The sequence below is a fragment of the Corvus cornix genome, chromosome 1, assembly GCF_000738735.6.
Source record: "Corvus cornix cornix isolate S_Up_H32 chromosome 1, ASM73873v5, whole genome shotgun sequence".
NCBI classification, from domain to species: domain Eukaryota; kingdom Metazoa; phylum Chordata; class Aves; order Passeriformes; family Corvidae; genus Corvus; species Corvus cornix.
Window position 1 is genome coordinate 35,161,354 of NC_046332.1, and position 14,667 is coordinate 35,176,020.

General features: G+C 42.3%; 1 protein-coding gene across 2 annotated transcripts in view; it reads left to right on the forward strand.

Moving 5' to 3' along the window:
• The first annotated feature begins 1,461 nt into the window (after positions 1–1,461).
• Positions 1,462–14,667, forward strand: part of TMEM135 (transmembrane protein 135) — a 160,789-nt gene continuing 147,583 nt past the window's right edge. For both annotated transcript variants that reach the window (XM_039562906.1, XM_039562912.1), the window contains exons 1-2: positions 1,462–1,659; positions 11,838–11,965. In XM_039562906.1, coding sequence (XP_039418840.1) covers positions 1,519–1,659; positions 11,838–11,965 — 269 coding nt within the window. In that variant the 5' untranslated portion in view covers positions 1,462–1,518. The remainder of the gene's footprint in view (positions 1,660–11,837; positions 11,966–14,667) is intronic.

Here is a 14,667-nt window from a genome sequence, read left to right on the forward strand (position 1 = left end):
AGTTCTGCACGTGGAGCCATGCAGATGCCAATCTACTTCCCAGCAAGTTTACAAAACTCTCCAGCGTCAGCCTGCAAACACTATAACCACAGGAGTCAGACCTTAAGTGTGTGAGGAGGCCATACCAGCTAAGACAGGAAACAGTGTTTGACATTATCCAGGGGCTCAGGAGAGGCGGGATGACATGAGAAACAGAAGGAACAGGAGTGCATGAGTGGAGTGAGCTGAAGGACATGTCGCTGCCGTCACAGGCTGCGAGAAAACTGCAAGATGACCTTTAATTCTGAGCTCAGTGCGGGCTCCTTGCCCTGCACTGAAACCTCTCAGCACCACGATGAGAATCAGCCGACTCGTGCGGGCGGCTCTCAGGGCAGACATCCCAAAATCCGTACGGCTGCGACTTTGACCTCACGAAGTAGACACATAGCTTTGTACAGGCACATAAATCCCCGTGCCGCGACGGGTGTGTGACAGGACACGGGACACACACGGGACACACAAAGCACACACGGGGGACACACGTGGGACACGCAAAGGACACGGGATGCGCATACGGGACACCCAAGGACACGGGGCGTGCACACACACGGGGACACACACACACACACACACACACGGGGACACACACACAGACGGGGGGACACACACACACAGACGGGGACACACACACACAGACGGGGACACACACACACACACACACAGACGGGGACACACACAGACGGGGGGACACACACACACACAGACGGGGGGACACACACACACGGGGACACACAGACGGGGACACACACACACACACACACACACACACACACACACACACAGACGGGGGGACACACACACAGACGGGGGGACACACACACAGACGGGGGGACACACAGACGGGGGGACACACAGACGGGGGGACACACACACACACAGACACACACACACACACACACACACAGACGGGGACACACACACAGACGGGGGGACACACACACAGACGGGGGGACACACACACACACGGGGACACACAGACGGGGGGACACACACACACACACACACACACACACACACACACACACACACAGACGGGGACACACACACAGACGGGGGGACACACACACACACACACACACACAGACGGGGACACACACACAGACGGGGGGACACACACACAGACGGGGACACACACACAGACGGGGGGACACACACACAGACGGGGACACACACACAGACGGGGGGACACACGCCCTCAGCGCCGCCGCGCGCTCCCCCCCCACCATGCGCCGCCCGGCCCCCCCGCCCGGCTGCTCGCGCCACCCCCGGCCCCGGCCGCTCCCCGGCGGCCGCGGATTGGCTGCGGGCCTCACGCGAGCGGCGCGCGCGCGGGGCGGGGGGCGTGGGAAGAGCGGCTGTGCCCGCGAGTAACCCCGGCGCGCGCTGCACCCCGCGCGACCTCTTCCCCCGGCAGCGGCGGTGACGCGGCGGCCGCGCGCGCCCCGCGCCCCCCCTCCCCTCCGCGCGCGCGCTGCAAAGATGGCGGCACTGAGCAAGTCCATCCCCCACAGCTGCTACGAGATCGGGCACACCTGGCACCCGCAGTGCTCCTCGGCTGTGCTGCACGTCACCCAGAGCGCCCTGGCAGAGTCCCTCCGCATCTACGGCACCCTCTACCTGGTGGGTGTGTGTGCGTATGTGCGTCAGCCCGGCCTAAGGGGGGGCCTGGCCTGAGAGAACAAGGACAGTGGGGTATCAGAGGCGGGGGGAGCCTGGCGCCGGGTGGATACCAGGGCGCCGGGGGGGAACCTGGCCTGGGGTGGAAGGGGGCCTATAAAGGACATGGTGGGAGCCTGGCCTGAGGCAAGGGGGAAGACTATAGCGGGTGTTTGGGGAGGGCACAAGCGGTGCCATGGCAACGGGAGTCTGGCCTGGGGTGGTGGGGAAGGACGTAAGGCATATTAAGGAAGGGAGGCTGGTCTGGGGTGGGGGGAGAGGGTTATGGTCGGAGGCAAGGGGCAGGAGACAAGTCAAGGGACAGCCTGATCCTGGAGTGAAGGGGAAGAATAGCAAATAGTATGTTTTGGGGTGGAGTCTGGTGCTGGGGAGGAGAGGGATGATGGTGGGGCCTTTTGGTTTGAGGGCTGGAGGGTTGTCTGGTGGGGAGAACCTGGTGTTTGAGGGGCGAAAGGCATGACAGGGAGAATATGTTGTATCATCTGGCACGAGTAGGGCAGAGGAAGGGCATAGGGGGTGGTGGAATCTGGAGGCATAACACACTGTGAGAGGATTGGTGCTGGTGGGTAGGAGGGCATGGGCACAACCTGAACATCGTACTTTTGTCATCTTCCAGTACCTATGATGCCTGAATAAAAAGCCCCAGTGTTTGCCTGGGAGGCTAGCATTGTGTCTTTGCAGCAGCAAGTGTAGTGCATGTGTGTCTTGCTGTTGGTGACACCTTGGTAATCAGTGCTTTAAGATCAAGGAGATGCCATTGCATAATGAAGCAAGACTAAAAAAATGCATTAAGGCTAAAGGAGTCTGAGTATTCAGAGAGTATCCTACAGGTGAGGTGTCTTAGTGTGAGTGTGCAGTCAGACTTGGTTATATCACCTCAGTAGCAGCTGGCGCATTTCCAGCAAATTAGGGTGTAGATAGGAGAGCTGGGATCTGTTTGCATCATCTCTGTAAACATATCCTGAAAGCCGATCTAAGCTGGAATCGCTGCAGGTGAGATCTTCCCTCTGTCCCCACCTCTGTGCTTCTCCTGTAGTGGTACTTGGGGGATTGAGGAGTGAGCTGGCCACCGAGCTGCCCCCAAGCTAACTTGACAGAAAGGAACACAAATCATTGAGTCTGCACCAGTGGTGGTGCAACAAAATTATTGAGCTATGTAATAAAGAGAAGGAAGGAGTGGGACTGACATAATTCAGTTAAGCTTCCACTGAAGGGTTTATTGAGTGAAAATTGTGACATCCTTTTATATGATAAAATAGTAACTGGTAGCAGTGTGAACCTAAGGAGTTGTCATGTCTGACAATGAACATTTTCACTCTGAACTGCCACAGACAGGAGTGGCAGCTGTTGGTGGGAGCTTACAGTAAGCTGTGTCATGAAACTAATACAGAGAAGAACATTCTCTTTTCTCCTCTTCCTTTACCCAGTACTATTTTCTTTGAATCTGTTTTCTGATCTAGTTTGCTCTGTGGGAGCATTAATACTTGTACAGCAGAGCATGGGCCTGAAGTGAGCCATGAGAGGTGTAGTGGTGATCTGTCAGGTCTGGCTAAAGATAAAGCAGCTTAAACAGTTCTGTAATTAAATCAAAATTCCCCAACAGCCAAACCCAGTCAAGAGATTTCCTGCTCATAGCTCTGTTACGGTTCACTCAGTTGTGCAGTCACGGGTTAGGGGGAAAGCTCCCACTTTTTATTTCTTTGAAAAGAAAAGCAAACCTAAAAATCCAAAATGTTTTTCTGGTCTGTTTTGCATTGTGACCACATAAACAGTTACATCTTGTCATAAACCCGAAGTGGGGTGGGAACCTTCTCAACCAATGTCTTGCTGCATTGTAAAACCTCTGCCTCAGTTTTTACACTGTCTTCTTGGCAGTTTAGTTTAGTTTCTCTTAGGTTTTTGTTGATAGTATTTAACTTGACTTGCCAGAGTAATCTAAAGCTTAGCTGCTCTAAAATCTTGCTGCTGTCTAAAGACAGAGGAAGCACTTGCCAGTCTCTGCTCCCAGACACATAACTGTACTTTTCTTTGTGTGATTCTGGACTTCATCTCTCCATGAGCTAACCTGGAAGAGGTTACTTACCCTGCTTTTAGCTGGGGTAATTTTCAGCTACAGTAATGAATTGAATTATTAAGCAGGATTTGATGAGCACCAGAGCCAGTGTAAGGTAAGGAGGAAAAGGGTGGAGTGTGGACTGCAGAGGAGGAAGCAGAAGGTTTGCACATTAAGCAGCTTGGCAGGGAAAGAACAGTCCTGAATTAAGAGAGTCATCACAAAATTAATTCTTTGCTAGACTTATGGCTGTGCTTGAAAACCTTTTATTTGTAAATTAAATACAGCAGTTGGACAGCACAGATGTTCAGACCTTTTCTGTATTCTGAGGTTCACATAAGGGGATGAACTTAAGTTATTTTGCCTTTATATTTATGTCAGTGTATGTTCAGAATGTTTCTGGTAGTACATAGGCCCTGTCCTTTGTAGGGCTCAGCAACAAAAAATGCACTTCATTTTTCTATGTCAAGCCTGTAAAATGGCTTCTGATTGAACCTCCTGTTGCCACAAGCTAATAACTAAGGAAAGGAGATGAAAGAGTTTCCTTTCACAAAAGCTTGTGAAGAAATGAATGAGAATGAATAGTTGAGAATAAATTGCCAGAGGTTGTTCTCTGAGAGAACATGTTTAGGGACAGTTACAATCCAGAGTCCAAACTCTATAACAGCTTCACCCCACATCTTTTAAATGCTTTGTTTCTCTTGTGTCAGTGGGAGACTGATGGAGCTAAATTAAGTGGTGTTAGTAAGTGAAATATTGGCTGTCATTACATAGCTGTATAGAGTCTTTGCTTTTAAGTAATGCCGTGCTCTTTGTTTAGTTGTTGTTTGTTTTTTCCCCTTCTCTTTTTAGTAATTGTGCTGGAGTATTTTTTTTAGTTGGAAAAAATATAGCCTTGAGACGCCATACTTGCACCGTCGTTATTTTTGCTTCAGTACAAATGGATTGCTTTAGTGAAAATAGATTTCACATCTAAATTGAATTGTTCCTCCCCATATGAAGTGGCTGATAGGAATGCCTGTTTTTAAGTAAGGCTGCTTGTGTTTTCACAAACCAAGTGTCCTGGTGAGCAAATCTTATGAGACCCACTTAAAAAAAAAAAAGTGACTTAGCATCTCTACCTGCAGAAGAAACTCTAAACAATCTTCCATAAACATTGTAATTGTACTTTTTGAAAACCATCTGCCTTGATATCTTAAAACTTCAATGAAAAGTCCTTCCTCATAATTTGCTGTATTTTATTCCATGTATACTTTGTTTTTACACTAGTCAAAGCTAAACAAAATGTGACGGTGTCATCTTGTATTTTCAAAGCTGAAGAAGTCAGACTTCTAGAAATTCACAGAGGTGAGGAGAAGAGAATGATTCAACAGGGAAATTGCATGAAGCTGGGAATAAAAAGGCTGGAATACTGGCTTTGAGTTGTCTCAGCTTCCATTTCCCAAGATTCTGTTGATTTCACATGGGAAAAGTGCTATTTATCACATGCATTAGAGCAAAGGCCTCTATTTCCTGGGGATTTGTAAGTTTTAGACATTTGTTTGCTGATTTTGCAACATTTTGCAGTAGATAAATGTGCTTAGTCATTTTTGTGAAGTCTTTATAGTGTACCAGAGATAATCTGATCAGATAACATTTTCACCTAATTTAAATAAGGTAAAAATTGTTTGTTTGCTACATTGTAGTAACAGATCTAGAGCTCATTCTTCTAACCTTTTGCCAGTGGGATGGCAAGAGTCATTCATGCCATTTACCTTTGTGTTCTCTTAGTCTGATCATCTACTCTCTTCACCTAATTTAAGACAGGTTCCCTCCCTCACTTTCCAACCTAACTTCTGTCCTGCCCCTTTTCCTTTCAAAGACAGGTCTTCCTCTCCCCACCTACATCTTCTGTCCTTTCTCCCCAGCACCAGCTCCTTCCTACTCTGTATCTGCTGCCCTTCCTTCCTGCTGCTAAAGGGCACAGCCAGAACACAGCTTGAGCACTGGCCTGGGCTGACTCTTGGCTTACTCCTGGCTCTGACTCCAGACACCTCTCCCACAAAGATCTGCTGGCAGAGAGGAGAGGAGCAGCAGGCCTAAAGCAGTGTGAGTGCCAGCGGGTCTGTTTCAAGTGTCCTCTGAACTGAGGGATGGTTCAATCATCTCTTTAGAACAGATGTAACCAGAGTCTGCTGCTCCAGTACAGATTTTAATGATCCTCAGCACCTGCTGTATTTTATTGATTATTTTTCTTTCTTAATTTCTTCTCATACTCTTTTCATGCTCATTTCCTTACTTTTGATTCTCATTTTTGTTTCACTTCTAATATTTCTTCATACTTGTGCCATATCTGCTTCTTCCTGTGCCTAGAATAACCTTCCGGTTCTTAGATGCCAATTGCTTCTTCTCTCTCTGTGTCAGAAGGGGTTTTTTTTCTACTTTGGATTCCAGTGCTGTTGTCTTTCTGAGCCCTGTTTGACCCATCAGTATCTGTATTCTGTATCTTAATCTGCATTATTTATTCTGTAACCTCTCTAGGAATAGGACAGCATTGTATATCATACTCTCAGAGACACAAATGCTATCAGCTATTGTAAAAATATAAGCTGTTTTTTTCTTCCTGTGCAATATCAGTGGGAGGACATTGGTATGAGTACAGCATGGGCCAGGGAGCTGCAGTGGCAGCTGGCAGGTCACTTCACAGGTAAATCATTGTTTGACACCCCAAGACGCTGGAGGTAACAACAGCAAGAACAACTCTCATTGTGCTAATGAATTATTTTGAAAACTGTTACAGGTAAGACAGAATCACCAGCCAAAAGATCAAGGTGAAGTGTGAGTCTCGCATTACTTTCCTGACTGTATGCACATTGCTGTAGGATTGGGCCAGAGGTTGTTCCCAGGGATAGATGGTGCACACTGGCTGTGCTGCTGCTGCTTCAGGCTCGCTTCACATACAGCTTCCCTTGGGAAAGCTGTTTGAACTGGTCCTGAGCAAAGCTGGGAAGCCAGCTAAAAGGCACTGAAGTGGATCCTCTCTTACCCGCCAACATAGATAGAGTCGTCATGTATCATCTCTCTGAGGTGTGCAAGAAGGCTGTACTGGCCAGATTGTATTCTAAAATACTCTGGAGTTGCTGGGTATATTAAAGTGTGATTTTTTTCCTTGTTTGTGCTGTAAACCATTGTGTGTTTGGAAGTAGGGTGGGGAGACTAGGGAGGATGTTACTCTGGAATATGCTTCTGTATGCCAACTTGGGTCTCTGGGTTAGGCTGTCAGTAATCTCTCCTCTGTCAGATCCAGTACCTAGAATTACTGTGATGGTGGTGTGTGATTGCCTTCTTTTGGATATCTGTTCATCTTAGTACTGTGCAGTGTCCTGTATCTCTCTGCTGTGTTATGAATGACACGAAGGTCACTGTCTTCTTGTCTTTAGATTCTTATGGAGGCTGGCTTAAATATTACTAAAATTAGCCTAAATGTTGCTAAAGTAAGAACCTGTGACTTCTTCATTCCACGCTGTGATCATTTCGCTCTGTTCAGGTGGCTTTTGGGCCATGCTATAAAGTTCTTTCATAAATTGAAAATAAACAAAAATCGTCTTTTGCTGAGATGCTGAGAATTTAAAAAGAGTCATATAATGAATTTAGGTGAACCAAAGAATTTATACTCAAAGATGCAAGGGGTAACTAGGAGCCTGCATCACGGTAATGTTGGAAATCAGGGAAAGCCTCGGCCTTGACTGACTGAGCAAAGATCTTGGTAAAGACACTACGAATCCTGGGAACTAGCAAAAATCATTAAAGGGACTGTTTATCAAGGAATCAACCTGTTCTCTTAACTTGTTACAGCTTTAGAGTAGAGTGCAAGAATTTCAGGGTAGGAGGGCAATCCTTGAAAATTATGCTGAGTTAGACATTTTAAGGGGAATGAAATACAGTCTCCTACTCATTTCAGTAGAAGGAAAACAAATAGTAAAGATAAGTTGTCATGGAATGAGAGTGATTCCAGGCTTGAAGGTAATTTAAATGTCATTCAAAGAGTATGTGAGTGCTGTTTCTTTCTTCTTTTAGTTGGTTGGGTGATACGGAAAATTTGGAAAAATCCAAATCAAAACAAGCCAGCCCACTGATGGTGATCCTCATAGAACATCTCACACGAGACAGGGCAACTGAGAGAGCAGGAGGTGTACACTCTTCCTCAATGGAGTTATGAAATTAAACAATCTGGAAGCCAGGTTTTGTAATCAGTGAAATCAGGAAGGGATGAGCTAATTGAGGAAAAACAAATCTGAGTGTTTCAGAGGACGCATGAGAAAGAAATTGCTTATTTGAACAAGTGTCTTTCAAAACCCAAGTGTTACCTGAGGGCATTTTGAGATTCAGTTACTCCAAAGCAGTTAAAAATAATTTTTATGAAACAAAGGAATAATGTTCTTGTATAATTTGTAAAAATTTGCAAATGATTATAAAAGAACATAAATAATAATTGAATATAATTGTGAAAGAAATCTGACATCTCTTTGTAGCTCTGCCTGCCATTTGAGTAATCTGAGGTATTTTCTTAACGATTTTAAATACTGGGGATTGCTTTGCTTTTAGATTCATGTGACTTAATTTATAAAATTTTCCTTGGGTTTTTAATGACTTGCAGCATATGGATTATATAAACCATGTGCACAGTTTTATTGGTCATCTCTAAATTTGCATTTTAAAGTGCCTGAACCTGTCTGATAGTTGTGGTTATAAATGCTATTGAACTCTGCTTTCCTAAAGATTTGGCTAAGTGTCTGCATATTTCTATAAGGTTTTTTTAAAATTTTTCTTATTTTCTCTTTTTTTTCCTCTTTTTTGAAATAAAAGTTTGTTATGATGTGGTTGATTTCAGCTGGATGTCTTGAAGGAATGAGAGATGGTAGTGCTTGTTTCCATTTTCCATCAGTCAGTGTTGTATGTGTTGTCTAATTCCACTAAATTTTGATGGAGGAGTAGTCCTTAAAGTCATACACTTTGTACAAACTTAAGGTTAAGGAGGGAGGATGGAGGAGGGAGAGACAGAAATGTTCTACACATGACAACAGAGTTGGCAGAAAGCCTGTGGTTTTTTTTAGCCTGCTGCCTAACCTGTCAGACTCTACATTGGTCAGCCAATTAGTACATTCATTAAGTGAACCCATCCTTTGGGTGCAGTGCCTCTTGTGGAATCCGTAGTTCAGGGATATAGGTGAGGATTGAGGATACTGGAGGTGAATCTGAGGTTATTGTGGTCGGGTGATGAATACTTGTAGGTGTTACATGACACATCATGAAAATAATCAGGCCTGGCTGGTTCCTCAAATCATGGCAAAGCTTGGGTTTGAGTCTCGTGTTCCTTTTCCCCTGGAACACCAATAGCCTAGCTCAAATCTTGCAGTACACTATGTAGCTGTTGTTTAGGGATGGTGTTGGAATTACATATATTCTTTCCATGGTTAGGACAGAATAAATAAATTCTGATTTTTTTTCAGTTCAGTGGGGCTTAACATTTGTATATAAAGACTAAGTTAAAAAAAGAAAAAGGACTTGAGTAATGATATCCCACAAACTGAGGTATCCTGAAACTGGTGGACTGATTTTTTTATAATTACATTTTTTATGTTAAGGAGTCAAAATGCAGTTGTGTGAATTCTATAGTTAATGCTAGAAAATATTTTTTTCTGTCTGTTTCTTTATTAATACTGACCAGGCTTTTTTTTTCAATTCATCTGTTAGGATCTTCATGGAGATTATTATTTTGCCAAGGAAGTACCTGCTGGGAGTCCTGATTCCTCTTTCCATTCTTTCTGCTACTGACATCCACTGCTAAGCCTTGAGCAGTGCATTTATTATAAGAATTTGGTTTTCATCATAAAGTCTTCCCAGCTGATTTGAGTGAAGTATATCCCAGTGGCGGCGAAGAACTCCTGCATTCTGACATCAGATTTCATAATCTCTCTGCACTTTCATAATACTTTTCTGAAATGTATGGAACTGAGAGGGACAGCAGAAGGGTATCCAGAAATATCTGGTAGTTTTTCCATGTAATCACACCACTGGTGGTAGAGGAGAGGAACTCTATAGTCTGCTCTTGCCTGCTTTTAGCTCTACACAACATTTAGCTTCATAGATGTCTATAAAGAAGTAAGAAAATTATCAGCTTTTATAAGCTTTTTTTTTTTTGACTGGTGTTCATGAAGCTCTATTGCTGTCATACATCTCTTTCAATTTGGGTGAGCAATTTTCTGTGGAATTGTGTGTTACTGTTTCTGGTTCTTTTCTGTTTTTCACTTGGGAGTAGGATAGTACAGAGAAGAGAAAGCAGAAATTTACATTAATATAAAACTTGCTGGAGACATTACAGAAATAAATTTTTTACTTTGATTTGACATTAATTTGTAAGATACCAGTCTTTGCGTGTTGCACTTCTGGCACTTTGGTCTGATGGAGCAAGGCTTCACACTTAGGTACAAGGGCTGTGTTCTTAAAACAAAAAAATTGTTATTTTGTTCCAGTGTTCATGTCCTTCCTACAATATGCTAGAAATAGCTGAGTGGGTAGCAACTAGTTATCCAGCATTTAGACTACATTAAGACTTTCCCTCAACAGAAAGATTATCTGGATTGCATTATTGCCTAATCCATTATGCTTAAAGCAGTCTTGACATTTGATTAAGTAATGTGTACATCTGTTATCAGAGGTCGATTCATACATGGATTTCTTCTTAATCCTTAACTCAAGCTTCATTTTGGAAACAAGATTTTGGCAGAACTTTCCCGTGGTTAGTTTTAGCAGAATCCTCATCCCATCTCTGATTCTAAAACATCTACTTGCTATTCAGTTTCAGCAGAATAGCTCCCTCTCACAACCAAGACTTTGAGAGGTGTTGGCACTATGGATTTGACAGGATGCCTTTCTTTCTTCTTATCAGCACCAGCAATATGAAGCTCAGTCTGTTTGGAACTTCTCTAAGCATTGACCAAAAACTCCTGCCAGTTTTGAGGCTCCTGGGGGATCAGTGCAGATAAAGATAATAATGCTATTAGAATGAAAAAATAATAGAATCTGTCTCATGGTGCACTCAAAATAGAGTTTCATGGAGTTGTAGGAGTACAAAGGCTGAAGGGATTGGGAGGCCCTGAGATTGCTCAAGGAATTTTCTTGTTAAGTTTCAAGGGTCTCCAGTGATGGAGAGTCCACAATCACATTGGGCAACCTGCTCCAATATTCAGCCACCCTCAAATGAAAATTTTTCTTTGTTAGGTCTAAGCAGAGTTTCTTATACTTGAGCTTGTCTGTTGCCTCTTGTCTTAGCCCTGGGTACGTCTGAGACAGGCCTTGTTTTCTACATCTTCCCATTAGCTAATTGCAGAATTTCTGTAGACAAAAAAAAGTTTGGGGACCTTTTGTGTTTGAGTCATTAAATAAGCTATTCTTTGTAATACATGGGACGTACATTAAATTGACCAAAAAGAATGTTTATTTTGTAGATTGAGACTCTTTTCTGCCATAGACAGTTGTTTAGATAATATACCAATTCTATAAAATACATCAGGAATGTGTTGTTCTTCCAGGAGATGGTGAACATTTTTTGAGGACTTGCAGTAATTTAACTGTAGTAGAAAACTTTTAAAAATACATCACCACTTCACAGACACTGTGTAAGGCCTTTATTTGGATTACTTCAGTGATATTCTGAACATCATTATGTGATTGTCCAACTGTCTTGAAGACAAAACTCGGTAGATATATTGCATCTTAAAAGTTTTGATATCTGGCAGATGATGTTTCTGACAATTATGGCCAAAGGTAACCAGGTAATAAAATTCCTCTTCTTCTTCCCATTTCAGATTGCTTGATGTATTTCCTGGTATAAATATTGTAACGGCTGGAACAAGTTCAAAGGAAACCTTTGTGGTATTGATCATAAAGTTTAAGATGCTTTGTTTTACTACTTAAATGGGCATGTCTCATTTTCCATTTTTCTTTTTATTATTCTTTACGATGTGCAAAAAAGTGCCTAACTGAATTAAAGTTTGTCCCCCATTCTTTTTCTTCCCTTCTCCCTCAGATTGCAGCTATTCTCAGGAAACGAAAACTTGACTATTATTTGTACAAACTGCTACCTGAGGTCTTGCAGTCAACTTCCTTTCTGACAGCAAATGGGACGTTGTATATTGCTTGCTTTTGCATTCTAAGGTTGGTATACTATCCTAAAAATGAAACATAGTAAAGCTACTTTTTGTGCAGCTTTTCAATTTGTATAATCATTTGTTTCTTTTTGTAATAGGCTTGTTTGTAATGTTTTGGAGTAAGAAAAGCTACAGCAATCATCTTGATTTCTGATCTTACCATTTGAATATGAAACTTTGCTTTTTAAAGTTATTTTATTCTCATTTTTGTAATCTTTTAAATGAGTAAACAAGTCAAGGTATCAACTTTGCTTCTTTTTCTCTGTTTTACTGATTCAAAATACGTTGTTGCAGGAAATTCAAATAGATTCTAGGGGGGAATTAAAAAGGCCTACTCTTTCCTTCCTAGAAATAATTGATGTAATTTGATATTGGTTTCTATTTTCCTGATGCAGAGGCTGTGATAACTTTTAATTATCCTGAACTTTATCCAGCCATCCAAGTTTGTACTTTCTTTATGGTCATAAATGAAGGAAATCCCAGCACAGCTTCTGGGATTCTGTAAAATACAGACTTCCTCTGAAAAATGAGCATAAAGGGCACTTCTGTATTCTGTTTCCAGCATATATTTCCAGTAACTATCAGGATAGTTAAAAATTAAAAGTTGCTGTTTATTAATATGATTATGCATTTATTCTAAGAGATGTTACACATAGACAAGTAAAGCCTACAGTAGCTATGAGTGTTTGAAAGTTAACTGACAGCACACTCGACAGCCCCTCTAAAAGATAAACCCATTATGCCCTACTTCTAAATCTATTTAGAAGCCTCTAAACTTTCCTTCAAAGCTGAAGGAGAAGGCAGAAAAGAAGAGGAACTGGCTGAGGAGCCATGGAATGCTTTTCAAGTAAATAACTTTCAAAGTTCAAAGTGAATCTATAAGTAATGAGCTCTAAAGAATATGATGTTTTCTAGCAATCTAGGTTGTATTAATATCGATTTCTTTATTCCTCTGAACTATAGATGCCCTTCCTTATTCTGCCATGTATTTGCCTGTAAATCTGCAGTTCTTTACCCCGGTGCTGTAGTTAAATGTTATTCTCTAAATTAAGCTGGTATGGTTTTAAGTTTTATGGTTTTCAGCAGTTCCCGTTACAGAGGATATTAGCCATCTAGCAGATCTGTGCCTGTACTAGTTACTGAAGCAGGTAAGGGATGAGTGTCTTGCTCTGAAGCCAGTTGGTATGGCATCACTTTCACCTACGTGGAGCATAGCTGTCTAAAGCTGTTCTGATCTCTGGAACAGCATGGCCAGATGCAGACTGGGTAATGGAAATGCTGCCTAGTCCAGGTGCCCTCCGAGTCTCCTTGAAGCATTGTTTGGGTTTACCTAGGTGAGAACCATGCAGAGGATGATTCCAATGATTAAACGTGACAAGGCATACATGTAGGTGCTTAAGCCGTGCTGCACAGTTACCAGCCAGCATCTTGGGAGGTGTACATGCTTCTTCTCTTACAAAGAGATGCCCATGAGGAATAAACAGCTGCAGCAGAATCCTTGCTGGCAGAGTCTCTGCACACTGCCCACCACCTGCAGTTGCAGGACTTGCAACTTAAAAGTTGTTGGCTAGAGTGCTGATTGAAACTGGTGAACTGAAATCACTAACAGAGGCAGAACAAGCTTTTAAGGCAGCCATGGGAATGGTGCCTGTTGAAGTACATGAATGTCCAATTATAATGAGAATTTTGCAGCTGTTCTGTACAAAATGAAATTCAGAGCCTTAGCAGTTAAGTGACTAGGATATATAAGAGCTATTAAATGACGTTTCAGAAAACAATGGATAACATGATTATCAGAGAAGAAATGTATACTTTGAAGAATGAGTACATACCTGGTGATGATGCACTTGGTGCTTTTACATGAATTCCCAAGTGCCTTTGACTAGAGTGCCTGCCAGGATTCTTCAAGAAGAAAGGTCCTCTGTATTCCAGGAATTAGTAAATGATTAGTAAGCAGTTAATATATATGAAACAAAACAAGGCATAAATAATTTGTTTTCATAGTAGAAAGAGATGACCACTGAAGTTCCTGCTATGTCCTTTGTTTTGGATATACCTAAGGAATCTGGAAAAGGAGCTCAAGACTAGTATGAGAGATTGTATAAGATTATTTAGGGTCCAGAAATCTAAAACTGACTCCCATCCATTTCAGAAAGATCTGTTGATTAAAATCACTTGGGAAATTTGATAGAAAAAAGTGCAGAGTAATGCATTGGGAAGGAAAGAAAGCAGCTCTGTCCTTACTGAGGGATGGGCTTTAAACCAGCTGTGATTAATCAGGAAGGTGTTTGAAGATCATCATGGGTAGGTTATTTGAACAAGTCACTTCAGCACTTGAATATGGTCGAGGACCCGAATGAGTGTTGTTTGGAGAAAAAATGAGAACACACCGGGAAGCTGAATGAATACATGACACCTTTACATGAGTACTGTATGCCTTTTTAAGCGTTTCTCTTAAGATCATAGTGTTGAAAAGTCATTCAGTTGAAATGTACTTAATATCTTACATTTAATATACTTGTCTTGCAGCTTGAGACAAGCTTGTTTCTCTCACCTGCTCTTGGGTGGTTGATGGAGGATGCAAATGTGAGACTTAATTTCTTTATTTTTGACCAATTCGTGTCTTTTTTTAATAGTTTTTTTTTTTTTTAATGTTTTGATTGAAGTTGTATTATTTGAATTTATTGCTGTGTGATACAGTGTACTTCC